Raw genomic sequence first — 24,598 nt, 5'->3', positions numbered from 1 at the left:
TCTACTCACTGGTTTCCATGAGGAGAAGAGCCCAGATACCACTGTCTGCATGCTGCAGATATGTGCATTTAGGCTCTCATTAAGGAAAGCACTTAGCTACATGGTAATATATGAACAGGCAGGCATTGCCATCCCCTTTGAAACAAGCACTAAGCACATAAACCAAAGTCCAAGAACTCCCATCAGCATCAAAAGGTCTTAGGGAGAGTGTTTAAGTGGTTTAAAGAATCAGGGCCCATTTCCCAGCTATTCTATGTCAGGTGACAATGATATGACGTAAAGAACTACGGTATCATCTCAGTAACAGGGCTAACTCCATTGCACTAGATCTTCATTCACACTGGCATGAAACTTGAGGTATCTTCCCACATCCTGCAGAGTTATGACCAGTGTAGAATTGAAATAATGCCCAAGAGTTTCAACAAACACCCATTAAATTTTTTTAAACTGTGTTTTAAAGTACAATATCTGTGTTATTGGCTGGAACTAACCACTTTTTCTTAACTTTACTGGGCTTAGAAGTTATTTTCATTCAACGGCTTTTTAGAAAGCTCCTTTTTTTAAAAAAAAAATTTTTGCTTTTGTTTTTGTTGAGCTGACCATACTCAGTTAAATAGCTGACACCATCATAAAATAAAACATAATTTTTCTAAGTTACTCCCACAGATTTAACCCCCAGATAGACTTCCCTGGTGTCTAATTCCTCTGAAGAGACTCAGTGAATTCTGAAACACTCTTACACAATAAAATAAAGAACAGCTGTCCCTGTTTTGTGGTATTGGTGTTGCTCAAAAAAAAAAACTTTTGCTTTTACCAAGATAGCTTGATGCACATGCAACCAATTAGCAACAAGACGAACTTCAATAGGCCTGACAGCTTCTTCTTAAACAAAAATATTTCTATTTAAATGTATCTCTCAAAATGTTGCTATACTTTTTGGTTTTTGACCCTAACCAGTTTTTAAAATATTGTTTTTCTCTCTTTCTTTTCACTTTTTATTTCTTTTTCGAATATTCTTTACAGCAGAAAAAAAAGAATAGAGGAGGAAATTGTGAAAACAGCATTAAAAAGAAAAGTGGAAAAGCTTTAATTTAAAAAATCTAGATAACATTTTCCATGTTGAGAAGCTGAAAAAAATAAGTTTTAAAATTTTCAAACATGTTCATAACTTGTTTCTATATTGCAAGCCGACCTCAATTTAACTATGCAATAGATTAAATACTTTTTTTTTGAATAAACACTCTACACATTCTGTCTTTTGAAAAACAAACCAAAGGAGTGTAATTCTTTGAAAACAGCTAAAATACCCAAGTCACTTAGGTGCTTTCAAAATTGTACATATAATGAACATTCTCATGTTAGCGTTGTACCACTTATAAAGCTCTGTAGTGTTACAGAACATCGTATATTAACAAAAATCAATATGAGCAGAGATATTTTAAGTTACATTCCAGAACTCATTAATTTATTACAACTCATACTATGCACAACAATCAGTGTTTCCTCTGACAAAGTATAAAAACATATTTTTTTTCTTCTATTCATTCCTTCATTTGACCTCTGAATGAATGACACATTTCTATTACACTTTACGTGCATCTTATCTGCATGTACCTAAATGATTTGAAGAATGAATGAAAATTGTAAACCCAGTATTAATTAGTAAACAAGCAGAAACTCGTGTTCGTAAATGCAGTGCAAAGAAATTTTAGTACCACCCTACTTGGGGTGTGCATCTTAATCCAGATTCTTCCACCACCATTCTGGTACTGCTCCAGAGTTGCAAGATGCTGCACTGAGCTTGTTCAACTGTAACTAAATTTCTGTTCAACTATAATTAAATAACGAGATACTAAATATGAATCTGGTTTAAGAAGAACACTCATTTTTGTTTCCATGACATAGACTAACCTAGTGCCAGTAAGCATCTAGGACTGAAAAACTCCACATCTTTTCTTTACTTGAGTTACACTGCATTTTATTTGGAGGAGGATCTTTTCTGAAGCTTGTTGTAATTTCATCTAATTTTTCATCGTATTTGCACAACTTTGTTCTCAACAGACAAACATAAGCCCTCTACAGTGAGGACAAAGATATCTCCTTCAGCAAAATAAAATTAAGAACCAGGTAACTGATTTCTTCTATTTCTACTTTTCCTGCTGTTGATAAGGGCCTTTAGTTTGCTGTAGTCTCCTCTCATCTTCTGGGGTTCTTCCCTCCGCTGACCTTGCTGTCTACTGTCTTTGCAGTATTGGTTGATCATCTGCATTTCAGAGTGACTGAAAGTTCCCACAAAGTCCTTTGGGTGGAACTGCAGGGCTCGCACTGAGCTGGCCCAGGTCCACGGGGACCATTTGTCTGTCATGTAGGCCACCATCTCTGTATCCAGCACTTTGAAATTGATCTTCGCTAAGGTCTGCTTGAAATTGTTCTCTGTTGCAATGCAGTGATAAAGCCCCCGATCACTGTCTTGGACAGAGCGAATGAGAAGTCCTTGCTCAGTAGCTATGATCCTCTCATTCAGCTTAACCTAAAGGTAGAAAAGACAGAAGAAATTTTTTCAAGAATGTTACAAAATAATGCAGTATTGCAACTCCTCGTTAACTATTACTTTAAATGTCTCTATCTTTCTTAAAAAACCTTTTAAGGGCATTATGTTTTCCTTCCTGTGATCATGAATCACAGTGGCCACTGTGCCTGCTAATGTTAGGAAAGAGACTACTCCTAACATGAGTGTCTCTAGAGAAAATGACTTCCATATTTTTATTCATTATATTAAAGTGGATTTGATTGGGATGGAGATAAAGATGTAAATCTTCATGAAAGAAAAGTATTTGTAATGTTCAAGAAGAGAAGTTGAGAAAACAAGTTTTTATTTGCCAGGGTTACATGTCTGTGAACATCTTTTCCAGCATCAGAGGTTGCTGTTGAGATTTGATGGAAGAAAGGCACAGGATTAGGCTGAGGGATGATTTGTCATTGAATAGAGTGTGGCTTCTGCTGAAAACTTTGACTGCTAGTGAGTTTCAGGAGCTAACTTCCAAAGAACTCCGAAGTGTGGAGTCTAAAGCCTGGTATGAAAGTTTTTTTCATACAGCATCAGCTATGTTACCTCATTGGAAACATAGAACAATTTTTCTACTCTCTTGTATCCTTTCTGGCTTCAGGCTTTAGATAGTCCCAAGAGATAATCACATCATCTGAAGAAAGCAAGTTACCACAGCTTGTTTTGTCATCATCTAATTACAAACGACTGCACATGTCCCTTGTCATTTCAGCTATGAAATAAAAATTGCTAATACCCCATTATCAAAGAATAACAGTGCTGCTATTTGTATGAAATATTTTTCTATTTTGACACTGAACTTTTCATTATACCTGATACTTCTAGGAACTCATTTATTTACTGAGCTATTCTGTTACTGTAAAGTTCTTTAGACATTGTTCAGAAACCTGAGAGATTAAGTTCAGCTTGAAATGTAATTAACCTTTTGATTGCTTTGACTGCTTCTATTTAAAACTGCATTGATTCTGGTACCGATATGGAGAACAACAAGAAAAAAGAGGAAGATGCTATTCTGAAGCAAAGGGTTAAAGAATTTCACCTACATTACTAGTACATGGCTTAAATATCCCAAGACTACAGGACAGAATATGTTGAAAAGACTCAACAAAAATCTTCTAAGTCCTCTCTGATTTTGGAAAATGGCCTGTTATGAGAGTAGTGCTTTTCAGTATTTATAAACTATCAACAGACACCATAACACTTAATTTTTCCTTACAAAGATATTCCTTGTTATTCACACAGTAACTGCCTCAGATCTGAAATGGATTTTTCCCCTTTCATATTAGTTAAAAAAGATGTGTTCCTCATAAACAATCTTACTGTATATTATAGTGCTGAAATTTGAGAGCCTTAGAGAATGCAGTAATGGAAAATGTGATTGCAGCATGGTGGGGAAATGCTTTTGTCAATATATGTTCTTGCTAAAGAAGCCTTTCACATTTCTCCCACTTATGCCTTTTATCTCTTCAAAAGCACAGAGAGGCCACTGCAAGAAGACTTCTTCCTGAACTTTACACAGTTTACTGCCTTTATGCTTCTTTCCCAAGCACTGCGAACTTTCCATTTGCAATTAGTAAGGTGCGAAGGAAAAATTCATTAACTAGTTCCTTGACTTTATTATTATTTAATAGCTATTCTGCTCTGATCGGAGCTGGCGGAGCTGAGGAGTCAAATGCCTTTCTGCCTCACTGAAGACTATCTTGATTTATAGAAGTAAAGGACTGTCTGATGTCCTGTGCCCACGCAAATTCTCCAGATCCATAGTCTAATGAAAACACAAATGCCATCTCGCTTCATTCTGAGATGGGGATGCTGACTGAGGTCCCTTTCAGAGCTGTTGTTTTGTTGACATTACTCACCTCTTTCCTCCTGTCATTATCTTTCTGTAGCAGCCATTTAATAGAAGCCTGAGGAGATTTGGGTGTGCATTCAAGAAAGGTGGTGTTGTTTTTCACTCCATATTGGACTGTTTCTGCTGCATTTCTGTATGCTACGAAATAAAAGAAGACAGGTCAGGCTACTGTAAATGTAGCACCACTTGGAATACAGTCAATTGAAGTACATCCAATCCTGATATTAGCAGATAATAGATACATTATGGTACAATATTTTCAAAGAAAGGAAATTAAATGTAATGAAGAAAAGCCTGCTCCAAATACTGGCATTATCACTTAGATACGATCTTCCGAGAAAGTGGGATACCTGTGGGCAGGTAGGCAAATGCATGCCCAGACACTTCTACTGATGGGATAAAAGCCTGGGGATATTCTTTCCAGAAATTATCTCATTCTCTACTATGACAAAACCACCTGTTTGGAACTCTCCAACATAGAACAAAATATTTGGTATACTTCTTCACACTTCACAGTTTGGAAATTAGGGCAATATTGTTGGTATGATTCTAAAATACATCATGACATAAGGACAGCTCCATCCATTTCAACAGTCATGCACTATCACAGGGAGGCAAGAGAGGGCCGACTTTACTGTAAACATACTCCCCTCTAAAAAAGCAAGAAAAAGGGCCTGGCTCTAAATCTGAAATTCAATACTTAGGCAATCAACAGAGACCAGGAAAGATATATAGCACTCCAGCAATATGTGGGCAAATGCTGAGTGTATGTCATCATTTACACTTGCTGTGGCCCTTTGTAGTCTAGATAGATGGCAGTTACTGAAAGCAACTTCTAGATGTTCATTACTTGCCACAACAGAAAAAAAAAAAGAATACACTTCAGATTTAAATGCTTACTACATATATAAAATAAAAATATTTATTTATTTTCATAAATGAGTAGTAATTATACTGTATTTTTGCACAGTCCTAAAACTGGTCTTCCTCAGAATGTATTTTATCTTCCATTCTCAACTTCTTCCATCAATTCACATATGAAATGGGAATCTATGCTAATAAAGGAAGGAGACTTTCCATGGTTTTAGTCCTTGCAAGTTCTCAGCACATTTATGAGGTTGTGCCAAAATCAACTGCAATTTTTTACCAGAATAATGTAGACATATTTTGCATTCAAAGATCATAAACTAGCAGAGCTTGGATGTCCTGTCTGTAGCTGTATAACACTGAAGAAATCAGAGCTGTAGCAATTTTTTTTTGTTTTGTACATTGGGGCTAAATATATCACATAAATGCCACTTACAAATACTGAGAAGAACAGTGACAAAATAAAAATGCATTTCTTTAATGGCCATAAACACTAACACAAGGATAAGAAATACTGAAGTACTTAACAGAACATCTGAAAAGAAATATTACAAACCCTTTAGTTCTTAATGATCTCTTAAAAAAATAACAATATGCCAAAAAATATTGGTTTTCGTCTAAGGCAAGCAACCTGTCATGCTTGAACGCCGAGTTTCAAGACTGTCGTTCCTTATAAACTTGGAAGATTTCTTGTTGTCATCCAACTCTGCTCTTCTGTCGTTTAGGCAGATTTCAGTTTTCCTTCCAACATAATAGTTTTGCCATAAGTAGCTTGAATTATATTTTGAAAGCGTCCAAGTTGCTGTTTCTTTTTATTCCCCCAGAGAAGAGTGTCGTCTACCTACACTGCTGTCACTGAAACATCCTTTAAAATTGCTAAAACATCCAAATCTATAAATATATCAAAACTAAGATAAATGTCTTGAAAACAAGATTCCTGTGTTACAAGAATGTCAAGGTTTAAATGTTTGTTTCCCCTCAGCCCACAAAGCAGACAGCTGACATTCTCACATTTTCCACATTGAAAGAGGAGACACCTGTCCTTGGGACAGACAGTGGGTGGGTGGTCATTGCACATGACTGCAAGGTAGACACACAGCTCAAGTTTCTTCATGGTTCAGAGCCTGAGCTTTAATATGAATGTCTCAGAGCTCAGGTGCATAATGTAATGGTAGGGTGAAGCTGATCACAAGTTTGTGATTAACTTGTTGAAGCTATCCAGTTTTGTATAAATGACCTAACACTGAGTCATGGAGAATGATACATTGGCACTGTGGGCTGGCAGCCAGAGCACCATTAGCCACATTTGGGCTGAGGATTCTATGCCTGACTTACTCCAGGAAGAAAAAAGACCACAAGAGTAAGCAGGAGGTTCCTGTGGGATACAGAAAGAAAAAAGCAAAACAAAATTCTGTGTGACTGAACCTTTGACATAACTCTTCAAGCATTCTTCTCTCATTCAATCAAAAATTCAGTCAATTTACAGTGAGATGTATTATTTCATCTCCAGATGGCACAGTTGAGAGCACACTTAGAAGACACAGCTCTGAAACTGGAACATGATTCTCACGTGGCTGTGTTTTGATGTTGCCACAGCCTAACTTAGGCATGCATGGAGTTATAAAGGATTAAGCTGCCTTTATATCTGCATCTACTTATGACTTTGGCCATATATGACTGCTAACTAGCAATGTGGAGAAAGGGGCAGCTGGGAAGGCAGAATATTTTCTCCACTGCCTATCAGCACTGTTCCAGCCTGGCTAAACAGTTGCACAACTAGAAACAAGGGTTTTTATAAAGAGGTTTGAAGCAAATTCTTTTTCTAGTTAAAGGGAGAAAGGAATAATGACAACACAAAGGAACCTGCTAAAAGATGTGTTGCAAAAACTAATATAACTTCAAATTCTATTTTACTCTAAATGTTCAGAGCTGAGACTTAATCAAATAAAGAGAAATTAATAAAGACTTAAAGGACTTAGAAAAGCACTCAAATTCACTATACCTGTTTCTAGTCAGTACTATCAGCTTCTTATTTCATCTATGTTGAACTCTACATTTCATGGGTTATCATTATATCACATTTATGCAGGATTCAGATAATTGCAAGGAAAGACTCAGACTTGGAAAATAATTATGTTTTACCAGTAAACCACACAGATGTGAGCTGCAATGAATCATACAAGGAAAGCCATGCATTCTTTATATAGCATAAGGATCTCTAAATTACAGTACCTTTCAGGTTGAAACCTCGGCACTGAGTCAGAGGGTTTCCATGTCTCACATCTTGCCTACGACTCCTCCTAAAATATTTTAAAACACAAATTGTTATTCCAAAATGACTATTCTTCAAATAAACATTTTTTTTTATATACCTGGTCAGTTATCAGTCATAGTTCATGACCTACTTTGAGGTTGCTTTTCTGCTGCCAGGCATGTTAGAGAGAAGATGCTGTTTAAGGGAATAACTAGTTTGCTGAGTTTCTTAAGACAGTTGTTCTTTTGGTAGGCAAAGTAGTTTTGCAATGAAGGCATCGGGGTGGAAGAGCTAGAGGTGATGCATAAAGTTGACATAGGTTTAGTGTTGCAAGATTTAACATTCAGAGACAGACCTCTCAGATTCAAATGGTCTTCAAGTGGACAAGCATTTGATGTGGAAGAGTCACAGAGTTCATATCTAATGCACCAGCCAATAATCATGGTGCAGGACGTGTTCCCTACTCGATTTTGGGAGGTGGTTTATTTATGGTGCTTGAAAGCCACTGTGATAGCATAGAGGCAGAAGTATTCACAATGGTGAAAAGCTCAGATTCAGTTCTGCCTTTACATGAGGGCATGTAACTTTCTTTCTTTCCAAAAGATACTCAAAACTCACCATGTCTTAAAATACTTCAAAATGAGACTTTATTGTACTACTTGGTTGACAGATTCAAAACCATGATTCTGTAAGCTAAGTAGTTTAGTTTACTAGTTTACTAGTTTACTACTAAACAAGTAGTTTAGTAGTTTAGTTTACTGGGACTGTGAGTACTGGCATTTTAGCCCTCTTTGGGCTCACAGAATTCAGTGCATGAAAATCTGGAACCTGTATTTCTATTCTTAGTATACATTACTTTTTTAAAACTGTTTTTAAAACTAAATATTCCATACATTAGTTCAACATTTATCAAGTTCAGTGAAAAAAATATATTGCGGATAGGCACTTGTTGCAAAGGAAGGGGATATGTAACTACAGTACTTTAAGCTATGCACTAATGACTTATGGATATGAAACCAAAATGCCCCTGGAGCTGCAGCATTGCTAAGTGAAGGGTGATGCTCTTTAGTCATACTATACCAGGTATTGCAGACACAGTGAGAGACAACTAATCTTTCTAATCCTTCATTACCAGGTCCCTCACTGGATAGTTTTAAAAGGCAACATTTGAAAGTTGATCTTTCAAAAATGTAATTTCTGACATTCCAAGTATATTTTTGATAGTAAACATTAAAAGCATGTGATTATGCCTTAGGATCTTGACCTGTGTGAACTGCACATGTAAGTCAGAGGAGACAGTGAAGAATTTCTCAGTGAGTTTCAGGATGCCTGTTGTTCCCATGAGTTGCTCCACTCCATCAGCAATGGCATGCTTGTTACATTAAGCAGTTCTGAGGATCTAAACTTTAACTCTGATACTTATCAAAAGAAGTCTGAGGAGGTGGTTTTAGAAAATGAAGATACTCCCAGGTAAATCAATTTAGGTAAGGAACAGAGACAGGGAATCAAAAGATTCAAATGAACAAATGTGCCCAGCAAAAAGCTGTCTAAACTATGGGGTTCTAACTACCAATGTTTTATTCTTTATAATCTCTCCTGTTAGTTAACAGGACCACTCACTTCCTTCACATGTGAAAACAGATTATTTCCAGGTGTTTATTTTCATTTGCTATAAAAAGTAAATTGCACATAAAATGTCAACAAGAAAGAAAGCCCCAGTGGAAATAACCCTGGGTGGATACATGGAGATGAAAAGGAATCCACTGGAAACTGTACAGACTGTGTATACCTCACTGCTCATTATCTTTCAGTTAGTGTAGGAGTTAGGTGGCCTGAGACTTGGGGATTCTCTTTTTTTTCCTTTCTGTCTTCTGACCTTTGCTCCATTGGAAGAAAACAATCAATTTGCAGACAGTTTAAATATACTAAGTGAAAGCAGTACAAGGCTCAGGTATTGTGCTGTATCTTTAACTGCCATAGCCATATTGGGCTTTGTCTTTTTATCTGAAATTATGAATTATTCAAGAATACAAGAATTCAAGAATATTTATTCAAGTCATCTTTCATCCAAAGGACGACACTGTCATCAACTAGTTGGTCACTGAAGCAGGCCAGGTTCAGGGAGTGAGCACAGTAACATCCACTTTGGCATGTAACTGAAAGGGTTTTCTCCTCTGCAGTAACACTTCACTGTACATTCTGTAGCTTTGTTTGTACATGAAATGGAATCTTAGCAATACAAGAGCTCACTACAGCCCCATGCTATTAAATGTTTCCCTAGGGAGGTGGAAAGCGGCTCCTGTTTTGCATAAGAATTAAGAGATGGACTATTAGCTCTGTTGTAAATTAAAGAGAAATTGCTCTTCTTGCCTGCATTAATAAATCTCATGTCAAAAAACCCAAATCTGCAAGCTCTACATGGAAGTCACATTTGCCTAAAATTTCCATAGAAATAATTCTTCTCATTTAAAAGCAAGCGAGGAACAAAAAAATAAATGACTTTATTCATCAAACAACCTCAGTGATATCTGGCTGTATTTAGGGCTATCTTAATTATATCCATAGTGAGCAACTGAATTTTAACAAAGGGAGCAAACGTTTCACTGATTTTTTTGTGTATGAGACATCAGATTAATATTTATGATTATGAATAGGGTGCTTTTTTTTTTTTCCCCCATCTGTTGCTTTAAATATGAAAAGGCAAGCCTTTTATCATACAGTCCTAGGTGATGAACAGTACCAATTTGCATGTGCTCCTGAAAGGAATGACATTCCACTTCTGTATTGCATTACAAGGCTCCAAGCTACATAGCAGAGCAAAAGCTTTATTTCTACATTCCTGGCAGACTTCATAGGACCACTTACCTTTTCCCTGTGGGATAGAACCTGGAGCAGGAGTTGCCATCCCAGGCACAGTAAGGGTCCCGGGCAAGGCAGCAGTCAGCACAGGCGGTCCCATAGATGTGGCAGCGGTGCAGGGGGACCTGTGTGATCCCTTCCTCTGAGCTCACGTACAGCTGTTGCTGTAGAAGGAAATGGAAAGATTTATTTTAAATGTGGAGGAGCTTCACCCAGGACTTGACTCAAGACCAAGAGAGAAGCCACTAATATACGTTAAACTAAGAAAAACAGACATCTCTCAAGTGAACAGGACTGTAATATTTCCACCTTCCTGTTAGAAAACACTTAGAACTACTTAGAATGTTTTTTTTTTTTCCACATTGAGTGTCACACTTCCATGCTGAAGCAGGCAGACTGACTTAATATTGCTCAGATTTGAGAACTTGGTTCTGATTCACTGAGGACTGTTGGCTTATGCCTTTGAACTATGTATTTTCTCTGCATATAGTCACATTAGTAAATATTATGCAGAGTTCCTACTTGGATTCTCCAGTGCATAGACTTCCAATACATAAATCCTCGAGATTATGCTGGGGTGTAGATCCAGCATACAGCCTTAGTTACCTGGAAAATTAAGCCAGTAGAAATTTTATAATAAATGATAACTTGTATTATTTATTTTTATTATTTAATACAAAATCTAGACACTTCCCTGTTCTTTTGGTCACAAATCTAATAAATTACGCTGAACTTAATTCAGTGATGAGTGAGGAGTATTTACCTCTTCACTGGTTTGTGAAATACTCAGCAATGCATTGCTTTAAAAATCATGGAATGACTATTTTTAGTTTGAGTGTTTGACATTTCATTAGATATCCTTACAGTTATTTTCATCATTCCTATTCCCTAGTAGAGAACAGACATGTACAATTTCTCCTTAGATCCAATATCACACTTCTTTGTATGCACCATATTTCCAAAGGAAAATTTCTATTTAGGACATAAGTAAAATAAGGAGTACAAATTTCATCTTTTAATACTTTTAAAAAATTATTTGTTATTATTTTTTTAAAGATACTTTAAGTGATTTAGAAATTATAAATAGTTAATATAAATTATTTTATATTACTGGCTCTTGGGCAGATTAACAGCCTGTGTCAGATCCTGTCATGTTTCTCCACATTAATTACAGAAAATATTTACTATGATGCAGTACAATTGATCTGTTAACATTTTAAGTCAATTTGTTTCTCTATTAATAACATTAAGCAAGCATTCTTTTTCTCCTTACCTTTTTAGATGAAATCTTCATTGTTGTTATAGGAGAGTTACTCTGAAAGACAAGATTTCAAACCACATTTACAAAGACTCTCGTTAATGCACTTGCAAAATCAATATTTAAAGTTCAATAAGATCTGAGTCATATCTAACAGAACTTTAACTTTCCACATATTGGAAAAGCATCACCCCTACTACTCACTATTTTCACAACTAATCAAATTTCACAAATACAATGAATGTCTCAGTAAATGCTGAGCTCAACAGCATTATTATTCATTACATGCATTGATTTTCGTACAGTACTAATTAACCTGCATTTGTGTTAGTTCAGCAATACAGCAGCTATGTGTTTTGAAGCCATTATTTTCACTTTGCAATAAAAAAAACCTTCTTCAGAATTGATTATATGGAAAAATCATGCAACAGCACATGCATATTTACTACATGACTCTGTTAAGAATATGTCATACTTCTCCTGCACATTATCTACAGTGCATACAGTTTGGCCAACATCCAACACACTTTCAGATTATCTATGATAAGAATATTAAAAATGGCATGTGTGTTACTGAATGTTTTGTTCCCAGAGACAGTACAGTATACTACTGTGTGTCATCACCGGAGTCTGTTATTGTCTGTGTCCAAACTGAATCTTAGAAAGCTGGAAAAGGAATTATCACATTCACTGCCTTAAGCAAGTGAAGCAATTCATTATTCTCATCCAAACAAATTATTAGAATGATAGTAATAAAAATGTTTAGCATTTTTTGAAGATTCAGCAATTGCTCAGTCACAAAGGAAAGCCCCACCGGTGGGCCAGGATTAACTGCAGTGGACTACAGGCAAAGTGGGAAGGCCAGCAGTAGAAAATCTGGCTGTGAATCATGAGAATTGGCAAAGGTATGAAGGAGTGTAGAGCTGCACTGCATTATTTTATGACTGAACTGTCTGAAGATCCAAGTTTCAATACAACACTGGATTTGATGCCACATCTTGCTCAGGGATATGATTTAGCAGAGGGTTGTTAGTTAGGGTAGTATGGTTAGGTCATGGATGGACTCGATTATCTTTAAGGTCTTTTCCAACCTGAGTGATTCTATGATTCTATGATCTTATTTATATTCTGGAATCTTTGCTTTGCTTACTCTCCATATTTACTAGCACAAAACTACTGATCTCATTCCTACCTCTTGGAGAGACTCATGAAAGCATTGCCTCATTGTCCGCACAGACTGCAACTGCTGCAGTTATGGTACTGTGATTTTGAATGTTCAGGATAAAAAGGTCTGTGCAGGGATACCCGGAAATGAAGCTCAGAATCAAGATTGCTCTCATCCCACCTGTCTGCTCTGCAAATGGAGTAAGTAATAGCTGGGCAAATGGCACTCTAAGTAGTGTTACTTACATATATCTTTTTCAAAGGGAGGTTTTCAACAAAAGCCTAGGAGAGCTAATTATGCTTTTTTGAAGGTTGACACAGAAAGTATTCCTTTCCTTAGCGAAATAGCTATTGTTGCATGTCTAGATAAAAAGCTTACATTTTTGTTATTGTATACTCGCAGTGAAATAGAAGAAAAATAAAAGAAAAGCCCACGACAAAGCCCTTAGCTAAGTTTATAGATGAATAACACCATTTGCCCTGAGGCTACTTATATTAAAGAACATCCCATTCAAAAATGTGAAGGGGAATCTTTAACATGAGGATGAATGTTTTCTTTAGGTTATTACAAGCTGCTACATGCCAGAGTGACTGACAGAGGCTATTCCTTTATTTTTTTCCCATAGATGCTTGTGTTTCTTTTTGGTTCATGTTGTGTTATCTTGTTGGGTTTTTGACTCCAGAAGCTTTGAAGATCTGCATCTGAGCAAAATCACTAGTTTGCTTCAATTCTGCAGCCCAGAATTAGGAAGATTATCAGATAATTAAAGAAGTATCTTATATTTCATCTGTAAATAAGACTAGTCTCAATATGTCATGCCAGTGACAGAAGTGACATTCCAGAAGCCACTACAACATAACCTCATAAGAATGTTATTAAAATCCTACTATATAGTATGACAACATAAAAAATAAGCAACTTATATACAGGTTAAAAAGGGATTTAAGCGTTCCTACAGTACTCATTCAGACATTTTATTTTGCTCTTTGGGTGGGTATCAAGCTGACAGTAGGCACATTCACTTGATCTTTTATCAAGTCACAGTTGCCCTTGCCAAAGTCTTTAGAACAAAGTGTTTGTGTGAACATACACATTGGAAGAGTAAATGTAGGAGCAAGCCAAACCTGAAAAACCTCCAGCTCTTCTAAAATGAGTTCTCCGCTTGCAGAGAAGTTGGTGGGTAAGACAACAACTTTTTGTACAGTTCCTTGATCTAGAAAAGATGAGAAAAAAATCAAATCATGTGAGATAGAGAGATAAAAAAGATGAAACATTACCAACTATGAAAGGAAACATGAAAGCCAGCAATGTGACACAGAGAAAGGTATGAAAAAATTTTAATTTGGGGTGAGAAAGCACTATGAGATGACTCCCTCACAAGTCACAGACTGTGGATAACTTCTACATGACTGTAAATAGTATTATTCTTATACATGAACTTCAAGAAGTCATGGTAAGACTGGGGTAAGTATCATCACCATTACCATTCTACCTGAAAAAATCAATCATCTTACAGTGAAAACAGAGCACGAAGTGAAGGAGAGCTACTGTATAGTTGAAGTGTATTCATACCCAGTAAAAATATGAAATAACAACTGATGACAGGAAAAGTAAATATTCCAAAGAATAACTTAATCTACTTCTAAAAATAATCAGCTGAAAGATTTTTTTCCAGAAAATCAAGCAATACCTAAGCCCTTTATATATTAGTAGGAGTTATTTTTTTGGTCCGTGTAGAAAAAGGAAAAAAAGGCAAGGAGAAGACACTGTAATGACTCAATTATAGTTGCTGTGTCAAAATACAGTTTCAAGCCCCTCAGGTTGAAGAAATGAGTAGGAAGCAAAAATGATGTGCGAGTGGTGGTGTTTTTGTGGGTAGATACCATGAGTAGGAAAATTAGTGATTTAGTGAATTTATGTGGAAAGAGCATACAAAATGGAGGAGTCATTCTGTGGAGGTTCATGAAGGCTGAGACATGCTCTGAAGTATTTTGGATGTGGTAGAAAAGAAAGACTGTGGGGAATCAGAAGGGTGGGCACAGGGACATTTTCTGGGAAGAAATAATCTGAAAGGCCTGAAAATTTGTCGGAGTACAATATATTTATTTGTTCAGTATTGATTCTAAGGAATGGGAACACATGGTACAGATTCTGTTTGGCCTTCAAAAGTTTTATGAGCAGTATAGACTTTTGTGGTTAGTAAAACATGAGTACAGCACAATATAGGTAAGTATCTACGTGTATTTTCATGAATTTGCGATTGAGGAAAGGAAATCTCAGTTTCCTGTTTGGCAGTTCACGATATAGACCATGTAAACTGAAATACTGCAATTTTCCCTTTGCTTTTAAGGGCAGTGACTAAATTCCATAGCTGGAACTGTAGGGCAAATTGTTTGCAATAAATAATTTACATCTTCTTATTTCCCTGGAGGAATCTAGCAAATAACCAAGCATTTTATTTTAAAAATTAAGGTTTATGGCCAGAATATTGGCACGTAATGACTTGACCTCACATGTAGAACACTGCAATGTGTTGCCATTTAAAGCAGAAAAAAGAAAAGAGAAATTGAAAGCGGACAAGACTTAAAAATCTGTAGCTATCAACTGTGCGTGCTCAGAGCACATTATACATGGATTTTTCATGAAAATCTTCTATGGAGAACATTTATTCTCATTATACAGTGGCACGATAAACCAGTGCCTTCCAAAGAAATATTACTGAAACTAAATCTTGATAGCACAGCTGTGGTCTAGACTGGGTGCCAGTATTAGCAAAGCTATGGGAACCTGAGAGAGATTTACAAACTGCCAAGACACACCAAAGCTTTAAACTTCTGCAGATGCATCCCTCGCTACAGCTAAGGAGAAGCACGTGTGTGTGTGCATGGGTATATTTCTGCTAAAGGGAACAATTTATTCACAAATATACACAGCTTAAGTCTAGTCTACCTCTGTCTTTTTGCATCCCTTTATCAATGTCAAATATTAAATTATACAATCTAGAACACTGTATCAGATGTGCAGGAAGGAGTTGCAGCCTTTCGTGATTTTTTTCAGCCGCTTGCAAAGTGCCAGCTACCTGTGACCCTGACTTACAGGATATGAAGCACGTTGACAGTAACCCTACCTACAAAGGAATGTGAAGCTGAGCTTCCAAAGAACTGAAGAACCAGTTTACTTGAGTGATCCATTAGTGCATGTCACACATTTAAAATTCCTAAATTGTCTTTGGTCCTCAAACATTTCTCGAAACTGAAATCAGAACCTGAGGGGAGATTTTATCCAGGGCATTGAGAAAAAATACTGATAATGACTGACGCCAAGCCCTTGTGTCCTAGTAACCTTTTCTATTTAAAAACTGGGTTCCTATCTACCTTTTTGTCACAACCAAGCAAAATACACAGAGTTAAGGACTGTTTGCCTTTGACTCATTGCAGCATTAGGGACAGATCCTTGCAGAAAGATATGCTTCATTGTTTTAAAACAATTAGTAAAGTTAATGCAACATTTAGAATAAATTTTCCTCTTAGGGAAAGTAGGCAGTAGAAAGCTACTCATTAAATAAAACCACTTAGAGAACGGAATTCCAGCAGCCTGTATATATAAATATAGATACTTCCAATAATGCTTATAGGTTGTAACTCTCCACTCCTTCTGAAAATAGTCCTTCTACTGTTGCTTAGCCTGTTCCTTAATAAGTGAAAAACAAATATTTGTGCTCAGAAAACACTTCTTATTCCTTCCTCAGTAGTACTGAAGTCCCCATTGTAAGCACAGTAGCTGCCATCAGTCATTTCTATGTGTTCATGTCAGAATGCTCATGGCACATCTGAGTTTTTTTGAAAATTATATTTGCTTATTTTCTTTGACAGCAAGGCAGCAAACCGAATTCCTGGGTCAGAAGGAAAGTTGGAAAGGATGCAGTACTGTGCACTGCAGGAAATGTATGCAAAATAACAGTGTCTGAGCTGTTTTCCAGTGTATTTCATAACAGGTAATCTTTTGTGTTGTGATCCAGCTACAAGATCATTGAGTTAGTCACATTTTTTCATGTCACAGCATGAAATTTAAGCTAATTCTGTGAATATTCATAAAAGCGAATAAGATTATTTCTTCCTCTGTTTATTTGCTAATTCCAGAAATCCCCTTGAAAGCAGTTCTATATTGTTATGATTTCACATAGTTGTGAAAAAAGCTACTGTGTCTCCAGAACGTAAACCCACTTCTAGAATGTCCCAGGTGAAATGACAGATTTATGCTCACTGCTGCCCTGACTTTTCACCAGGAACTGCTTGTAACCTCACTTCATCACCAGGCTGGGAGTGGAGGGCAGATGGATGTCTGGAGGAATCTCCCTCGAGCTGACAGCAAGATGACAGGACGACTCATAATGACTGTTTTTCAGTTTCAAACCTGCTTGAGCAATTGCAATCTCCAAGCTCCATGTGGAAGACAATGTCAGTGAGAACACATCCCCTTCTGAGAGGACTGATAAGCAGGGAATGACAAGAGAGGAAGGCATTGATATCCTGTAGGCTAAAAGACGGAGTAGAGATTATGCAGAGTGAGAAATACACTGAGGAGGAAGACAGCACCCAAGAAAGGAAGAAGGAAAGATAAATAAATAATTATAACATCAAGAACGATAGTAAAGCTAAAAGAACAAAAACTCTCTTGAAATGCAAAGCATAATTTGAGGCTTGTAATAATCAACTGAGCTTCATTAATACTAGTGCTTCATAACAACCCCAATTCCTGATCTGACTGAACATGGGCAATAGAAAAGGCAAAGCTTAGTGATTAGTGATGAAAAATATGCAGGTATTTGGATGGAATCTGCATTCCAGAAGCTGAGTCTATAGGTCTGAATTTTTTTCAGTCTCATTCTCCGAATTCCTCCTAGCTTTTCTTTCCCTAGTCCTAAGTGAACATTGCAGTTGTCAGTACGGTGAGTATCAGAGAGCCAGGACCCACCCACCTCCGACCCACACTGCGTGCACAAAACCAACAACAAATCAAAACCCTGACTTTTATACACCATAAAATAATGACTACAATGGACATCAACTGCTGTTCTGTCAAGAGCTTCACAGAGAGGCCTCCTGTGTTAGCCCTGGTAAATCAGACGTCGCGGCAAACCCTTCGTAAACTTTTCTCTATGTTGAACTTGTCAGCCCACTGGCAGATTCATTACTTTTGGTCTCTAAACTGAGTTGAACCAGCTGCAGATAAAATTATTGAAAAAAAGAAAGGAGTGTCAACAGAATGCTCAAAATCTCTCTGCTTGAGACAGTGTTCAGTCTCAGCAAAGCACCTGAGATGGTGGCAGGTTATCAGTGAGGCCTGAGAGACATTTCCACACTCAACTGTAAATCAGGGCTCTAACCACAGCCACATATCTTCACCATCTGTTGAAAAAAAATGTGCATTTTTTTTTCCCCATCTCACATTGTTGCTGTGAAACTTGGTGAAATCATTTCAAGCTGCATCAAAGAACAAAAAGTCAGGTACAAGCCATGCCTGAGGGCAAAATGTTCAGATAGATCGAGCTTGGTCCACCTTCTGGAGACACCATGATCTTGATTGAACAAAAAATGAGAGGAAACCAAATGTGTAGGAAAATCTGCTTCACATATCTTCTTAAGAAGCTGTGAAAAAGTTTTAGATGAGTTGGTCACTAAGAGGTATTGAATGACTCACCCCTGCGTGAGCAAGGGGAGGACAGAAGCCCTCTCTGCAGTGATTGTGTCACTGTTGTGCAACACTACCTCCCCAAGCTCACAGACAGGAAGCTGTAGCATTACAGCTGTGGGAGGCACCCGTGCTCTTCTGACTAGATGATTTCTGTTAGAATCTGTAGCTTATTACATGATTTTGGCTTTTGTGTATGTTACTGGAGGCTACTGTTGTCAGCAAAGTTAAGTTTTCCAAAAAGACGGTCACCATGTAACACCCTGGAAACAAGTATTCTCACAATTAATTCATATCTTTAAGACTATATTACAACCTTATGCTTGGAAAGTACTTACTGTTCCAGACTGCAAACAAGTGTTGCATCAGAAAAGTGATTAAAAACATTGATCAGCCTCATGCCACGTCAGATGCATTTGGCCCATATTAATCAACTGAATAAGCCAGACTGAAACCTGAAGTGCCTTTTCATGGCAATCACTTAGATCTCTTCACACAAAAATATATCCTACATTGATGGCAAGGAGCTGAAAAAAAATCATATTGGTGCCCATGTCTGCTTAATATATCCAAGTTTGACCCAGACATTTAAATACTTTTGTAACACCATGAGCAATAAAAAAACCCACATGCACACAATCTTTTGGTTTTGCAATCTGTGTGGACTGAGACTGAAAGCTTTCATACTGCAAGCAGTAGGTGGCATGCTTAAAAAATAAATATTAATCTCAGGAAAATGTTCTCATGCTGTTTTACTGCTGTTCTTAAAACTTAAATGCAAAACAATCTACCAAGGGATAAACTAGGAAAACATTGTACTCTTGAATTCTTTACATAAAATTGGACTGGCTAAAGTGAAATTCTAGTGTGAATCAAAAACTACAAGATTGAATTGTGGGCTACCATACAAATGGGATAAATGAAGCACAATAACTGAATGTTATTACTCATTCCATAGGAAAAAAGCATTATCATCACTGCTCCTGTCAAATATGCAAATAAGTGATTACATTATTTCAGAGTAAATTATCTCATTGGTTTCTGGGAAGACAAGGTACACAGTACTCTTCTCTTGTAGCACTGCTGTTTAGCATAAAGACTTGATTCTTCTTACTCTAAGTTGGCTCAAAGGGGGATGAAGAGACCATTTTGGGTGGACTGGAAAGATTCGTTAAGTGGTCAGAGAGTCTTCAGGTTGGATAGTACACAAAAACAAGCGATCCTTATTATTTGAAAAGCAGGTTGAATGTTGCAAGAATAATATCTGTTTGTAGGATTTATTTTCTTAGCTATGTAAGTGACAGAAAAGGGAGAGAAAAGCAACATACTGACTCTCAGCAAGGACTAGCCCCTGTAAACTCAACATTTTTGTCTGAGGGTGCAAAGAAAACACTACATTAAGTTCACATTAATGTGAAAAAGTGACACAGCTGCCTACACACTTCCAGACCACAGCTACATCATGAAAACCACTGGGGTTCTTTGAGCTTTCTACTTCTGTTATTCCTCACTTGCATCCAGGAACTGATTTATTACTGAAGCTATAGAGGAGGAAGAGAGGAAAAGCTAAACATTTTGTGTGCTCTGCATCTGGCAAGACATAAAACACTCCAGTTTCAAGCATGAGACAGGTCACTGACAGTGACAGACACGGCTGGCAACATCTCAGTTCAGCAGCAGTAACTCATCATCTGAGCTGAGTGTAATTGTCACCAGGTGCCAAGTCCCATTGTCTCTAGCTGTGGGGCACCAGGCTCCCAAAGAAATTATCACATGAAATTCTCCTACACAGTGTGTTTTTTCCATTTGCTGGGATGAACTGACACCAAAGAAAATCCCCTCTGCATTCCTTTTGACAGTTAATATCTCTATCGTATTCTCTTGAGTCTCACAGAAAGCAGCGAATAAAGAAAACAAGTTTATCCTCTCAGCAGCTGAAACTTGATCGCTTTTATTTAAAAGGGCTGAGAAACACGGTAACTTCTACTGTGTCAGTTTCTTCTGAGGAAGATCGTGGAAGGTATTAGTGTCTCAGGAAGTCACTGTGCTCTACTCAGGGATAATAATGCCCGCCCTCAACATAACTGGAAGGCAGACAGTGATCTTTGTCTCCGGTGTACTGCAGAAGGTAAAAAGCAATGCACATAAAGTATCGAGGGCTGCAGTGTGTGTATTTTGTCCAAAGCAGACCCTGTGCTGGTACTTCGAAGAGGACAAACAAAACATAAGTACAAGCTGACGTATGTTAATGCTTTAAATGAATCACAGGCACTATTAAGATTGGTTTGTAGTTCATTGAAGTATAAAATGAAATGGCTTGTATTTATATCATGCAGAATCACTGCAGTGTTACATGTCTTTATTGTGTATTTTCATGCACATTCATTATTTTGTATGCATTTTCAGTATTAACTAACACTTCTACAGGAAGAATCCTGCATTGTTTAGAAAAGCCTATGTCTCATGTTCTCAACTTTAGTAGGATTTTACTCCAATTCACATTAGATACTTATAGAACCAATTTTAAACCAATGATACCACTATATAAAAAAAAAACCCTAAAATATGCATTTGAAATATCCGTTCTAGTCTGCCAAGCTATTTCTATGGCAAAACATTCTGCTTTGGCAAAGAATAAAGCTAACAGACAACAGAGTTCTTGAGGAGTTGTATAAGAATAGTTGAGATAGTGTCTACTAATGCTTCTGATATTTCCACAGTAGTATATGAAAACTGTTTTTCTTTACCTCTGAAGGAAAGAAGAATTATGACTCTAAAGTGTCTGAAAGTTGAGAACTGCAATTGTGTTAATTAAACAGAAAAGAAAATGTGGCTGTATGTTAGAGAGGGAGAAAAAACAACAAGGAAGACCTGACCTAATTAGCATAAGTTGACCTTGCAGGTGGGATCAAAGGATGCTTTAAAAATTATTTAGCAACTGCCTACCAAGAAAACTAGAATGCCCAGATTAAAAATGAATTTTTTACTGTAATTTATTAATTAGAGGTTTTTCTATCAGTATCTTATAATACACCAAGCCCTCACAGTACAGAAAATGGTAACCTGGTAGAGGTGTGACACAGGATGAGACAAGTATTTCTGTTTTTTTATTTCCTGTACTTGAACCTTGAACCCTGTGGGCTGTAAGTGACCTTTAGAAGTTATCCAGTGCAATACTCCTCTTGAAGCAGGTCCAATTACAACAAGGTTTTCAGGGCCATTTGCTGTTGGGCTATGAATCCTGTGAATCTCTGAAGATGAATTCACAACCTTTTTGGACCTCCGTTCCAAAATCTGACCCCTCTAGTGGTGAATAATTTTCCTTTCTATCTAATTTCAATGTCTCGTATTCCAGCTTGTGTCCATTGCCTCTCATCTTGACAATGAAGATCTTGAGTAGAATCTTTTCCCATTAAATAAATAAAATAGATGTAGACAGCAGTGAGATCTCCACTTTGCTTTCTCTAAAGAAACCCAATTCTCTCATCCTGTTCTCATACATCACATGCTACAGTCCATCAAGTAATCTCAATCGATTATGTGTCAATGTTTTCCCTGTACTGCGGAGCCCATGACTGGATATTGTACTCTTTGAGTATCTTGTTGGCTAGATATGCTTCTGCTAATACAGTGCAGTATGCATTTAGCTTCTTTTGGCACAAGGGTACCCTGACAACTTTGATAGCTGGGGAGGTTTTTCCAGGAAGACTGAACAGACTTCCTTATGATTCCATCCCTATAGAAGCTTGACATTCTTGAAAATGCTTTTACCACCAGCTTCCTATCTATTATATCAGGCTGGTTATTCCCAGTCCCATGTGAGTTTCCTGGCAGACATGTTTTTTTTTTTTTTTTTTTTTTTTTTTTTTACAAGCAGAAAATAACCAGAACCCCAATAATAGATGAACCATAAAAGCAATACAAGCCATCTCTCTAATCATTTTCTGATGTTTAGAGATATATTTCTTCTCCTCGAGTTCTTTTCCTTTGTTCTACTTGAAAACATCTGTAGTAAAAAACATTAGCCTTTGTGTATATCAGCACATAATGCCCTGTTAAGCCAGTGGGAGTTTCCCATGTGAATGAATACTATAGTCTAGCCAGAGCTCCACTCTGCTTGTCTGCTTTAATCAAGAGAGTGAGATTCATATCTGAGTATTTTTGAAAAATCAAATTTGATCAGTACGAGAATCACTCATGTGTTCCCAGCAGACTTCAGAAGCATAACCTCAGACTCAAATTTGATGTAGCTAAAACCAAAATGTAGGTCATATTAGAAATTATTTTAGAATGCTTAGATAAAATTCTCTGTATCCACTGCTAGTAAGAATCCAATCATTTATCTTTCTTTGCTAAGTATTTAGATATTTTCAGTTTTTTATGTGATTTCTGCATTTAATGTCCTCTAACATCAGATTGTCTTTTTCTTCAAATGTAGTTTCTCTATATATTAAATAAAGGTGATGAGAGTACACAAAGCCATTCATAGTCAGATTTTGGAATTTCTGCACATTAGAGAGAATCAAATTCTAATATGGAATCACACTGATGATAAACTGTAGTCAAGACAAGAATTCTAATTTAGATCAAATAGAAAATATCCTAGAGTTGATTTATGTCTCTGATAAAATTCATGTTGGCACATTATATCTCTTGCACATAGTTAAGATTCAAAGGAAACAAAAATAAACAGAAAGTGAAACAAACAAACACAATTTATGTATTTCTGTAAACACTTCTGTAAATACTAAATATGTTTAAGTAAGCATATATTATAAATGCAAATTATAAAGCAATGGATGAAAACAATTACTGCTAATTTTGCCTTACCTGTTCCAAGAAACAAGACATGGTATCTTCCATCAGCAGCATTCACTCGGTCCACAGCAATCTTTGTATACTTGTAGTCTGTTCCTATCCGGATGATTAATGGCCTCTTATGTATTGGGTAAATGGGATTATACATCAAAGGATGATTTCTAATGAAGGTCACAACATCATCTGGAAACTCTTTGGTTGTCCTCATATTGGGTGTGAAGGCTCCTCCTGGACACTGCACAAAATATGCACAGTAATCCTTAGCAATGCTTACCATCGTTCAGAGAGATTTCCTCTCTAATTCATTTACAAATATTGACTGAGAGCTGACAAAATAAGTTCCCAAAAGAACACTTCAGACACTGACTGAAAGTAATTGTATTCCAGTAACTGGCATGAAATACTTGAATAGTTATGCTTTTATCTCCTGTCAATTCAGATAAAGCAAACACAAACATAATTTTACAATATTAAAATCCAGGATGATGGCTACGTTCCATAGTTCTGGACCTATTTCCACATTCATTACATTTCCAGACATGCTTTTAAAAAAAACAAATCCAAGTAATTGACAGGGAAGATACATTTGTTTTGTTATAGAACTAGTACGAAGATAAAAGGTAAAGTCTGATACCCAAATGTAATTTGGTTAATATCCCTCTAGTCATTATTTTGATTGTAAGACAGTGAAAATGTCTGTGATTTATCTTCTTTTTTAAAAGCAGTAATATAGGTTTAAAATAGGGTGTCTGATATGTTGAGACAGTTGATCATTCACAGGATCTTACCTACCCCATCTTTTACAAAAAAACATAGAAATACATTGGTATTCCAGATGCTTCTTTAAATGCAGTAACCACTAAAGTAATGAGCCCTGAGACATTCTGGACTTCAAGATGAAAGTAAAAGCAGTTTTCAAAAGTTCAAGTGCCCGCTAAGAGTGAACCTAAAACAAGATTCTATGATTCTATGATTCTAAGACGTCAGGAACTATGTCAGTTTCTGGTACACTGTGCTGGAAGTACTCACTCATTTACATAACTACTTCAGCCAGTGATATCTCAGTTTTCACTGCTTTTTCTGAGATTCCCTCCTTGTCAGATTGCTGGGATATGGACCTCTCCTAAGAATACTGGAGCTATTCAGAAACATTTCAAGAGATTATTTTCAAGTTGGAAAGTCTTTGTTTGCTCAGTACGAAACATTTCATGAAAACTTCTTCCTTTTGACAGTTCTTAGGTCTAGGATGGAATTTGTAGTCAAACCAC

At 36.8% G+C, this 24,598-nt stretch overlaps 1 protein-coding gene across 2 annotated transcripts in view; it reads right to left on the bottom strand.

Moving 5' to 3' along the window:
* Window positions 1-1,090: 1,090 nt before the first annotated feature.
* The window catches only part of SEMA3C (semaphorin 3C), a 121,252-nt gene continuing 97,744 nt past the window's right edge, over window positions 1,091-24,598 (bottom strand). For both annotated transcript variants that reach the window (XM_042872764.1, XM_042872765.1), the window contains exons 12-18: window positions 23,343-23,565; window positions 13,946-14,034; window positions 11,672-11,713; window positions 10,405-10,562; window positions 7,518-7,585; window positions 4,426-4,556; window positions 1,091-2,530 (exon numbers count right to left, since the gene is read on the bottom strand). In XM_042872764.1, coding sequence (XP_042728698.1) covers window positions 2,117-2,530; window positions 4,426-4,556; window positions 7,518-7,585; window positions 10,405-10,562; window positions 11,672-11,713; window positions 13,946-14,034; window positions 23,343-23,565 — 1,125 coding nt within the window. In that variant the 3' untranslated portion in view covers window positions 1,091-2,116. The remainder of the gene's footprint in view (window positions 2,531-4,425; window positions 4,557-7,517; window positions 7,586-10,404; window positions 10,563-11,671; window positions 11,714-13,945; window positions 14,035-23,342; window positions 23,566-24,598) is intronic.

The sequence above is a fragment of the Lagopus leucura genome, unplaced genomic scaffold (assembly GCF_019238085.1).
Source record: "Lagopus leucura isolate 7727_CA_CO unplaced genomic scaffold, USGS_WTPT01 Super-Scaffold_100008, whole genome shotgun sequence".
NCBI classification, from domain to species: Eukaryota; Metazoa; Chordata; class Aves; order Galliformes; family Phasianidae; genus Lagopus; species Lagopus leucura.
The sequence above is the reverse complement of the archived record's forward strand: the minus strand, read 5'-3'. Positions and strand labels throughout refer to the sequence as shown.